Source organism: Oryctolagus cuniculus, chromosome 19 (assembly GCF_051225735.1).
Source record: "Oryctolagus cuniculus isolate XC-2025 breed Fujian yellow rabbit chromosome 19, ASM5122573v1, whole genome shotgun sequence".
Taxonomy (NCBI): Eukaryota; Metazoa; Chordata; class Mammalia; order Lagomorpha; family Leporidae; genus Oryctolagus; species Oryctolagus cuniculus.
In genome coordinates this window covers 43050910-43062495 of record NC_142885.1, presented here as the reverse complement: position 1 = coordinate 43062495, position 11586 = coordinate 43050910, and the positions used below count along the sequence as shown (strand labels likewise).

The following is an 11586-nucleotide window of genomic DNA, read 5'->3' as shown; positions in this document are numbered from 1 at the left end:
AGCTCTAGATCACACAGGGGATTTGTAAGGCACCTTCACTCTGCATGGAGACCTCAGACTTCTGGTAAGGTAGAAAGAGCCAAGCAGGCTCTATGGAAAACATCACAAGGATAAAAATGTGTGCTTGGTAAGTAAGGTTTAGAAGGAAAGAGTGTTCTTGGCAAGAAGGGTTAAAAAGGAAAGAGCTTTTTAAATAAGGAAAGGACATGGTTGTAAGAATCCTGATGGCTAGTTTACTCTAGACTGGAATGGAAATGATGGCATGTTTCAAGTAAGTTGAAGAGGGTGTGTGGAAGTCACAAAAGGTTATGAAAGAAAGAAATTGGACATGCTAAGTGCTGTTCTGGGGGGTGTCTGTGCCATGTTCTAGGAAGAATGTTGTCTCTGGGTCAATCAGACTGGACAGGTACAAATCCAAATTCGTACTTTTCCTGGACAAAGCCAAGCAGCTCCAGGACCAGGCCAAGCAGGGCTGGGATTTGTGGCCTGACATCTGTTCATGGAAATCCTGGCTATTTCTTCTCCTTGGCGCAATAACTTCTGTAATCTCGATGCTTCTCCTTGCACCATGTTTTCGGTTTTTGTTTGTTTGTTTGTTTGTTTTGTTTTGTTTTGTTTTGTCTTTTTTTTTGACAGGCAGAGTGGACAGTGAGGGAGAGAGACAAAGAGAAAGGTCTTCTTTTGCCATTGGTTCACCCCCCAATTGCAGCCGAGGCCGGTGCACTGCGGTCGGCGCACCACACTGATCCGAAGGCAGGAGTCAGGTACTTCTCCTGGTCTCCCATGGGGTGCAGGGCCCAAGGTCTTGGGCCATCCTCTATTGTACTCCCTGGCCACAGCAGAGAGCTGGCCTGGAAGAGGGGCAACCGGTATAGAATCCAGCGCCCCAACCGGGACTAGAACTCGGTGTGCCGGCGCCATAAGCGGAGCATTAGCCTATGAGCCACGGCGCCGGCTCCGTTTTTATTTTCTGTTTGTTAGAGAGGTGGGAGTGGGGGCAGAAGCTGGAGGAGAACTCAACCGGCTCTCCCGTGTGGGTGGCACTTGACCCATCCTGAACCGTCCCTGCTGCCTCCCAGGAGCCACGTCAGCAGGAAGGTGGAGTCAGGAATGAAACCCACTCGCTCTAATACGGGACATGGGTGTGTCTCAGCCACGGGCTTCTCATCTGCCTGAGCGCCAGTTCCCAGAGGGCTAAGCAAGAGCACCAGGTTAGGGGTAAAGACGAGGAAGAACTGGCCTGGGGAATGGGGTGGAGTCCTTAAGCACAAACTGGGGCGAAACTTCAGCAGGGAGATCGCATCTGGGACAGATGGGAGGACAGAGGTGCAGGCCACCCACCTGCAGCTGAGCTCCAGGGAGAGGGGACAGCCTTTGGTCAGAGAAGCCCCTTCTCAGGGGGGAGGGCGCCAGAGAGGCTCACCTGGGGCTCGGCGGTGTGCCCCCACTGAGCCTTCCCTTCAGAACTCCTGTTTGGACAGACATTCTCAAGAGCTAACCCCGAAAAGAGTTGGTTCAAACCAGCGTCTCCTCTCCTTGCGACGTACGGAAGAGCCCAGGATTCTCAACACCTGTCTCCCTCGTGCTCCCACTCTTAGCAGCAGGTAGCCAGAGCTGAGAGTCACACCGCCCTCCAAGAGTGGGTCCCGCCTGCACACACCCACATGCACACCAGCTTTAGCCATGTCCTTTTATTGAGCCATTTGTATGGGAATGGTGATCAGGGAGTTGTCACACCCCACCACGGGGCCCTGCCACGGAGGAGGCGGGCTCAGCAGTCGCTGAGGCAGTTTCTGGGATGGTGTCCCAGTGCAGGCCAATGGCGTTGATGAATAAGCCAGCTCGGCCACTGATGAATCGGAGCACGGCGTCGATGTCCAAGGGGACAGCGTTGAAGCTCACGCCTGTGTCTCTCCCAAAGGATAGGATGCGACCGTAGTTGGTGAAAAAGTCCAGGGTCTTCAGATAGTTACCGTATGACCCAAAAACCTCGATCACTGACTCCCCTGGGTGCAGAAAGATCTCCTCCAGGTCTCCCAGGTTGCCACCCACGTAGTCGCTCCACACCTGGCCATAGCGCACCTGGAGACTGGGACGGGTAGGAGGGCAGGAACGGGACACTGATTAGGTCATCAGAGTTCAGGACCATTTGGCCTGCACGTGGAGTCCTCCAAACTGGACACTAGCATGAGCAGTCCCTGCTAGTTGCCCCAAAAGTGTAGGCCGGGTGAGCCCTGGAGGACCACACAAAGAACTTCAGCTCCTGACCTGGCTGACAGCAGGTGCAGAGAAGGAAGGCAGCTTGCCCAGAGTCACCCACACACAGCACATGGCAGGCCTTGAATTTGGAGTCCAGCCTCCTACGATGCCCCTCCCCCATTCCCGCACTTGTGGAAGCAAAGGGATTTTCTAACAGCTGAGTGGCTCCCTTGTGGGAGAGGGAAGAGGCTTGTCCCTGCTGTCCCAGGAGGCAGATCCAGGATCAGGGGACACACTTTGGCTCTGCACGTGATAGAATTTTCCGACTAGCAATGGAGTGGGGACTGCTCAAGAGAGGCGTTGAGCAAAGTTGCAGGGCACCCAGCAGGGATATTGGAAAGAAAATTTAAACCGCAGAAGGCGGGGTGGGCAGGGCTGGTCGACTTCCAGGCCCCTGAGAGTTAGTGGTTATTAATGATTTGCCACCACCAGGCATATTTGGGGAGGGAGGAGTCCAAAGGGTACGGTTCTGGAAGCCGAGTCCTCTCACAGCTATCCCCATATCCTGCCTCACTAGGGACCTGTTGGTTGAGGCACAGGTGGCCCAGAGTGAAAGAGCACTTCCTGAGCTAGTAAGAGCTTGAGGAACGCGGAAGAGCCTTACCCCACAATATAGCAGCTGTTGACCCGGACACGGAGGGCTGTGATGGGCCCTTCCAGCTGGAGGCCGGAGTGGGAGAATGGCTCTCCTCCTCCCCTTCCGTACTCGCCACTGTAGGAGGAGGACCTGGCCTGGACTGCAGTGAAAGAAAGGGGGGCTTGGAGGCAAGGACCTCCCAGTTCCCACCGCTCAGGGGCGGCCCTGCAAGCCTTGGCCACCAGCCAAGCAGGGGCCCCTTCCCGCCACCCGCCCCCAGAGTCCCAGCGGCTCACTTACTGGCACTGGCAGAGGCCGATGCACAGAGAAGGCCCAGGAGCATGAAGGTCCACATCGTGAGGCTGCAGGGGGAAGAAGAGAGCAGAGGGGGAGGTTTCCCCCTTTCCCTCTGGCCTCCGGGTGGCCTGACCCTTCAGCTCCCACCTAGCCAGACCCAGGCTCAAGGTGCACAGCACTGTCCACAGCCTGCAGTGCATCCTCCAGACCTGGTGTTCCTTGGTCTGCTCCAGCAAGGTCCAGCTCTCTGCTAGTGCCCTGGGAAGGCGGTGGAAGATGGCCCAAGCACTTGAGCCCCTGCACCCCCTTGGGAGACCTGGAGGAAGCTCCAGGCTCCTGGCTCAGATTGGCCCAGCTCTGGCCATTGCGGCCATGTGGGGGAGTGATCCAGCAGATGGGATCTTTGTCACGATTCTTTGTCCACCGACACACGCCTGGCCTTTCCCAGTCACCTGAGTGTCCCAGGTTCCTAGTCCTTCAACTGACAGCTGACACATCTCTGCACCAAGATAGCTTCAACCCAGGTGCCCACTTCACTAACACTCCCTGCCACTCAATCCAGGCATCCCCTTCCCCAGACCAGATCAGATCTGAATCCCCACCCCCTCAAAGGCAGACCCAGGAATCCCTAACACCTCTCACCTGGGAGCTTCAGGTGCAAGGTAACCCCTTAGAACCTTCCAGAACTTTTATACCAGCTCCTAGCCCTCCCTCCTGCTCTTTTTTTTTTTTTTTTTTTTTTTTTTTTTTTTTTTTTGACAGGCAGAGTGGACAGTGAGAGAGAGACAGAGAGAAATGTTTTCCTTTGCCGTTGGTTCACCCTCCAATGGCGCTGATCCCAAGGCAGGAGCCAGGTGCTTCTCCTGGTCTCCCATGGGGTGCAGGGCCCAAGCACTTGGGCCTTCCTCCACTGCACTCCCAGGCCACAGCAGAGAGCTGGCCTGGAAGAGGGAAAACCGGGACTAGAACCCAGTGTGCCGGCGCCGCTAGGTGGAGGATTAGCCTAGTGAGCTGGGGCGCCGGCCCCTCCTACTCTTTATCAAGTGAAGCTCACCTCCTGAGCAAACAAGGTCAACCTCTTGGCATCAGGTGTTGGGCAGGGTCTGTCCCTCTCGTAAAGCTTACGGATGACAAGGTGGGGTCCACTTGGCTGAGTGCCAAGGCCAGGAGGGGCAGGACAAGCTTGAGGCATGGTCACCAGAAGCTTTTGATTAATTTATTTTATTTATTCAGTGTGGCAAGGGAGAGAGAGAGAGAGAGAGACAGAGAAGTCTTCATCCACTGGTTCACTCCCCACATGGCCGCAATGGCCAGAACTGAGCCGATCCGATGGATTGCTATGGATGTTCCCCCATCTGGAGAGTGAACCATCACATGGAAGACCTCTCTCTCTCTGTCTCTCTCTCTCTCTCTCTCTCTCTCTCTCTTTCTCTGCCTCTTCTTCTCTGTGTAACTCTGACCTTCAAATAAATAAATCTTTAAAAAAAAAGAATTTTTCCCTCTCTTTTCTGATATTTTGATACAAAAAATAAAAAAGGCAAAAACACCCCAAGCAGGCAGTAAAGTTTAAAGAATGGCATGGCAAACGCCCGTACAACCATATACCACTTTATGGATTCTATCACATCATGGGGACTATCTTGTACATTAGCAAGTCTAGCCAGCCAGCCAGCCTCAACCTGCCAGCCGCTTCTCAAACCATCTCTGTCTCTGAGAAGGGTGACTTGGGCTGCAAGTTGCCCCCCTCCCAAGAGATGTCCTTCCAGGGAGCATGAGGCAAGCTGAGGCGCTGAGGGGGTGCAGGTCCTCCTTGGGGCAGGGTGGGGCTGGGCTTTAGGTGCCCCCCTGCCCTGGACTCTCAGACACCATGGCAGAAAGATCCTGGAGCCGTAGCCCACCCTTGGGTCTGGAACCTCGGAGTGGGTGTCAGACTCATTCGGCCCTCTGAGGGTGGATCTCTCGCCACCTCAAGCCCCGAGTCCTCTTGTCTGGCGTCTCCAGAATTGCTACTCTTGTTTAGTTTATTTTCTCTTTGTTTCCAGAACACAGGACAATCAAACACCTGTCTCCGAGAATTGCCCAGTCATATTATTGTATGTCATTTCATCCCCTAAAATAACATGACACAGGTGTCGTCCCGTATTTACTAACAGGAAACAGGCTGGCCTGGGGTGGGTGGCAGATTTGAATGTCCACCAGCTTCGCCCGCTATCGTGGTCTGGAAGTCTGTTTTTGGAGAGTGGCCATCAGCCAAGACAGCCACTCCCCGGGAGAGCCTCAAGCAGGACAAGGCTTCTGTTCGTGGGGCCAGGGGGCATCTGTCGGGTCAGACGGAGGAGGCAGCTGAAGGAAACGCATGAAATAACAGAAACAAGGGCTTTTTTATTATTATACTTGAAGATTCCAGAGGGGGAAGGTAACATGACTTGTATGGCCAGTGGGAAGGTTAGCAGGGAGGGACTGCAGAACGAGAGAGAGAGAGAGAGAGAGAGAGAGAGGACCAAAGCTGTCATTGGGCCAGGGCATTCTCCAAGCAGGTTTCCCGTGGGGCGATCTAATTGGAAGGTTTAGCTCCAGCAGGCATGGTTCCTGGAGGCCACGCTGTGAAGGACAGATGGGCACCGCGGCCCCTGTGCACAGCCCGTGTGGAGTGGGGTCAGTGGAGTCAGTCATGTGGGTTGCATCCAGCTGTCCCACCAGGTGAAGGGCTGGTAACCGGGCCCCTGCTCCTGGGGTGAGCAGCCTGGACGCCACGGCAGCACAAACCCTGGGAACTCACTACGCTCTGAGGGCAGAGTGCGAAATCCTTTTACAAGCATTTGGGTGTGTGAACCAGTGAATGAGAGTGTTTCTCTCTCTCTCTCTCTCTCTCTCTCTCTCTCTCTCTGCACCTCACGTTAGAAAAACAAAAACAGGGCCGGTGCCGCGGCTCACTAAGCTAATCCTCCGCCTTGCAGCGCCAGCACACTGGGTTCTAGTCCCAGTCGGGGTGCCGGATTCTGTCCCTGTTGCCCTCTTCCAGGCCAGCTCTCTGCTGTGGCCTGGGAGTGCAGTGGAGGATGGCCCAAGTGGTTGGGCCCTGCACCCCATGAGAGACCAGGATAAGCACCTGGCTCCTGCCATCGGATCAGTGCGGTGCGCCGGCCGCGGCGGCCATTGGAGGGTGAACCAACGGCAAAGGAAGACCTTTCTCTCTGTCTCTCTCACTGTCCACTCTGCCTGTCAAAAAAAAAAAAAAAAAAAAAAAAAAAAAAAAAAAAAAACCACACACACAGCACAGCTCCTGAGTTTCTCTGGCTTTCTGTATCCCCACATGACTGCCTTCTCCCCCTGCACACACTCCCACCATGATGCCAAGGCGAGATGCAGACCAAGGCCCTCACCAGGGGGGGAGTCAGGGGGGTTGCCAGGTCTTGGATTTTCAGCTGCAAAACCGTGAGCTGGAGAAATCTCCTCTGCTTTACAAAGGACCCGGGCTCAGATATTTTATTAAGCAATAAAAAACAGAACTCAGGTGATCTACCAAGGATGAAGCCTCCTGATGGAGAAAATAAACCAAATCTGCTGGGGTTGTTAGAGGAATTCTCCCTGACACAAAGCAACGACAGCGCCCCCTGATGGAAGGAATTCACCCCACGGCCACTTGGAGAGCACCTTATTCAGGGTAGAGGAACTGGATAAGGCTGATGCTGACAACTCCTACAGATAGGGATCCCTGCCTTAGGGTGTTTGATTGTCCTGTGTTCTGGAAACAAAGAGAAAATAAACAAAACAAGAGTAGCAATTGTGGAGGCATTCAGGGAGAAACCAGGAGATTTTTCACTGAGCTTCCTGTCCCTTGGGGACCATGTCCACTGGGCCTAGCCTCCTCTGGGCCTCTGGTTAGACAACATAGCCCAGAACCGTGACCTTGGGGGTTCCCATGCCCTCCATGAAGCTGTCCGACTAGAAAGGCCTGAGTCCACCCCCTCCCCCGTCTCCCCTCTCCCCACACCCATCAGGGAGACTTATTCTGGAAGCCTCCCCAAGAATTCCACACACAGAGAACACACGCTGAGAACAGCAGGGGCTTGGGCTGCGCGGGCTGCCGGCTCTCATTGCTGGTCTGTGAGGCTTGTTTGCTTGTCCGTCCTCCTTAAGTTAACTTCCTAAGAGCAGGCCCCATGAAGACTGCCGGTCGAGTCCTGGCGTACAGATACTCAGTAAATGGGGCTTGGAGTTATAGTTTCATTGGTAGCCAAAATGTCCTAAATTCACTTCAGCGCGGACAATGTATGTTTGTCTTGCCTTTTTTTTTTTTTTTTAATGTGTTCTTTATTTGAGAGGCAGAAAGAAAGGGAGTGAGAGCTCCAATCTGCTGGTTTACTCCCTACCTTTGAAGAGTTAAAATTGTGTATGTGCGGATGTAAAAAGTTAAGCTTAAGCTTACAGGTTTTTTGTTTTTTTTTTTTAATTTTTTATTTATTTATTTATTTTTGACAAGCAGAGTGGACAGTGAGAGAGAGAGACAGAGAGAAAGGTCTTCCCTTGCCATTGGTTCACCCTCCAATGGCCGCCACGGCTGGCGCACTGCGGCTGGCGCACCGTGCTGATCCGAAGCCAGGAGCCAGGTACTTATCCTGGTCTCCCACGGGGTGCAGGGCCCAAGCACTTGGGCCATCCTCCACTGCACTCCCTGGCCACAGCAGAGAGCTGGCCTGGAAGAGGGGCAACCGGGACAGAATCCGGCGCCCCGACCGGGACTAGAACCCGGTGTGCCGGCGCCGCTAGGCGGAGGATTAGCCTAGTGAGCCGCGGCACCGGCCCAAGCTTACAGGTTTAAACCTTCCTGGTGCAGCTGTGAAAATAAGACAGAGTAAAGTAGCACCTTGACAGTAGGGACTCCATTTTGGAGCCCTTGAGACTGCATTCTGGGAAAGCACCCCCCCCCCACCGTGAGACTCTGGTCTGAAACTATGATCTCAACTAGTCGGACAATAGCAGTGCACTACATCACCCTTGGCAACGCACAAAAACCCCCTAGCATGATTGCTCAAGCTTAAAAGTAGAAAGGTTGCACCTGGGTTACCTGGGCTAATAATGAAGATGTGATTTGTCTATGTCTTCAAATCATAATTGCTGATTGTAAGATATTAGCAACCGCTTAGCAACTGTGTATTTTCCCCCCCTCTCCCGGTTTTGCGGTTTTTGCCTTTATAAACCCTAACCTTTGGTTATTCGGGGCTGCTCTGTTCATGATGATCAGACAGCCCCAGCATGCTGGATAATCAATAAAACTTCCCCGTGCTGTTTGCATAAGAGACGTGTCTCTTGGTGACATTTTTCGGGTGGTCGACTCTGACACCTTCTTGCAACAGCTGGGCTGGACCAGGCTGAAGCTGGGAGCCAGGAAGAGAGAAAGTTCTTCCATCCAATAGTTCTCTCCCCAAGTAACCAGAATGGCTGAAGCTGGGCTGAGCTGAAGCCAGGAGCCAGGAGCTTCTTCTGGGTCTCCCACATGGGTGCAGGTGCCCAGACACTTGGGCCATCTTCCACTGCTTTCCCAGGCCATTAGCAGGGAGCTGGATTGGAAGGGGAGCAGACGGGACTTGAACTGGTACCTATATGGGATGTCAGCACTGCAGGCAGAGGCTTAACCTAGTGTGCAGGGTCTGAGTCCACCCAAACGCGGATGGACTGGGTCCCAGGAAAGGCAAGTGCGCCACTCACCCGTTCCCCAGCCTCCCGATCCCGGAGACAATCGGACGCAGCGGGAAGTCGAGTCAAGCAGGAACTCGTTTATTGCACGCGTAGTAAAACCTTTTAAAGCACAAAACTGCACGATTATTGGGTCAGAGCATAAGGACCAACCAATTGCTTAAAAGGTCATTTTATGGGGCGATTTTTTACGGAACCAGCCATATGTCTGTAGACTTGTCATCAGTCGTTGTCATCTCTCCTGATGCTGCACGGCCAATCAGCTTTGGTGGTAAACAACCTCGGGTTCCACCCACCTTACTTCCTTTGGGCGCCATCTTTGGATTGCCTCGTGCGCCTAATATCGCTGCACTAGTAGGCCACAGTGCCGGCCCTGGAAGCTAGGAATTCAATCTGGGTCTCCCCCCATGGGGGGCAGGGGCTCGAGGACTTTAACTCATCATCTGCTGGGGCCAGCACACACAGATGTGGGAACACACACTTCCACACTCTGACCCCCACTGGCTTCTCTTCTTGAGAATTTCAGCTCGCCTTGAGCACGCTGAATCTGCCGGTGAGCTTGGCTTGGCTGTCGCATCTAGAAATCTAGGCCAACCCATCCTGGGTATTGCCTGATCATTGTCCTTGAAACCCAGCCCAGAAGTGAAGTCATTCTTTGGGAATCGCTGGGTGAACACTGGGTGAAGAGACAGCATGGCTCCCCCCTGGGAGGTGTGCCTTCTGTACCCCCCCTCCTGAAACAATTCCATCTGTCCGTCTGCAGAGATCCCAGGTTTCCACGGGGATGATGCTTCAGCTGAGCCCTGTTGGAATAGTCAAAGTGAACCAGACAGAAGGTGTTCCAACGTCAAGGGCCAAGGCTGTGGATCCCAGCACCTGGTAGAGAGCCAAAGCACTGGATTCACAACATGGACTCTCCCTGCTGTTCTGCTTCCAATCCAGCCCCCTGCTAATGCACCTAGGAAGGCAGCAGAGGATGGCCCAAGTGCTCGGGCCCCTGTGGCCCACATGGGAGCCCCAGATGGAATTCCTGGCTCCTGGCTTCAGCCTGGCCCCAGGCCCAGCTGTTGCGGCCATGTAGGGGGATGAACCAGAGGATGGATGATCACTCTCTCTCTCTTCCTCCCTCTGGCCACTCTGCCTTTTAAATCAACACATCTTGCAAGAAAGTAATAAACAGACTCTCTTTGAGTACATATTTATGGGGCACTTTTTGGTGTTTCAATATATGTATGCACCGTATGTGGATCGAATGAGAGTGGTTAGCGTATCACCTCATAGATTTATTATCACTCCCTGGTGGAAGCACTCAAACCTTCTTCCAGCTGTAATATCCAACACCTTCTTGTTAACCAGGTCACCCTACCAGGCCACACCCCTCTTCTCTTAGTGTCCCTTTGTAGCTGCTGGCATCCTCCCCCTCACCTCCCTCTTCCACCCCTCCCCCATCTCTCCCAACCACTGTTCTACAACTGACCACTATGATGTCAGCATTTTTGAGATTCCCCCATCTGAGTGAGTGAGGCCCTGGGTGTTTGTGCTTCTGTGTCTGGCCACACTGTCCTCCAGGTTTGTTCGTCCTGGATGTCTCGAGGGCCAGGACTTCCTTCTTTTCGTGGGTGAACAGGATCTCACTGTGTAGAAACACCATGTTTTTCTCTCTCCGTTCATCTGCCAATGGGCGTTCAGGTTGATTTAAAAGCTTGGTTATTGTGAATGACGCTGCAGCTAACACAGGGATGTAGTCACAGGACTCTGGACAGACAGATGGACGCACAGACAGGTGGCCCAGGACAGACAGACGGATGGACCAATGGACAGATGGATGGATGGGTGGATGGTCAGATGAATGGATAAATAAGTACATACATAGGTCAGTCAGGGAGCTATGGCTTTGTCTCATTGTGAGATTAGGGCACATGTAATAAAGTTAAGTCTGGAAAGTTGGGTTTTGGGGGCTGACACCATGACATGGTGGGTAAAGCTGCCATCTGAGGAGTGAACCAGCGAATGGAAGATCTCTCTGTCTACCTCTCTCTGTGACTCCTTCAAACAAACAAAATAAATCTTTGTTTTTTAAAGAATAGTTTAGCACAAGGTTGCCCATCAATGTGTATTGCATGAAGGATGAGGGGCAGCTCTCCCCTCCCCGACCCTGCAGCCCTGTCCCCTGTCTTGGCACCTGACCGGGCCCTGGTACACTGCAGGACACACCGTGTGCCACGCTCTGCCCTCCAGGATGGTGCCGGTCAAGGCTGAGCAAACCTCCCTGTGTTGCCATGCCCTTCCAACCGGGGGTACTCTGACTTACAGACGTTTGGCCATGGTCCCACAGATGGCGGCTCAGCCAAGCCATCTGGCACTCCTAAAAGCTCCCGGGGGGCTCCCGATGCTGAGAACAGGGGGCCAGTGCCCTGCATTTCAGCTGAGTTGCCTGATGAGCTAAACGTTCCAACTCTGCAGTCTTGGGGAGCCTGCGACTGCACTGCAGTGTGCTTCCAGGAGACACCAATGGGGTGACCCTTGGACCGGAAGTGTTGTACAAAAGATCCTTCTGGAATGGTGGCAATGTGGCTGTTAGGTAGGAAGTCAGTTATGAGCTTATGTGTGTGCGACATAAAGGCCTAAAGAGAAGACCTCTATGACCAGCATATGCTGCATCTCAAAGTCATCCTGATGGTGTTTCAGGGGCAGCCCGGTATTCACATCCTGCCCTGCCTGACCCCTTCCACCTGATATCTCTCAGGTGCAGCCCA

General features: G+C 53.4%; 1 protein-coding gene across 1 annotated transcript in view; it reads right to left on the bottom strand.

Annotated features, from left to right (window-relative positions):
- Positions 1-1731: 1731 nt before the first annotated feature.
- Positions 1732-11586, bottom strand: part of LOC138847122 (uncharacterized) — a 31659-nt gene continuing 21804 nt past the window's right edge. Inside the window, exons 8-10 of the mRNA XM_089320811.1 lie at positions 3137-3198; positions 2864-2996; positions 1732-2089 (exon numbers count right to left, since the gene is read on the bottom strand). Of these exons, the coding sequence (XP_089176937.1) occupies positions 1732-2089; positions 2864-2996; positions 3137-3198 (553 nt within the window). The remainder of the gene's footprint in view (positions 2090-2863; positions 2997-3136; positions 3199-11586) is intronic.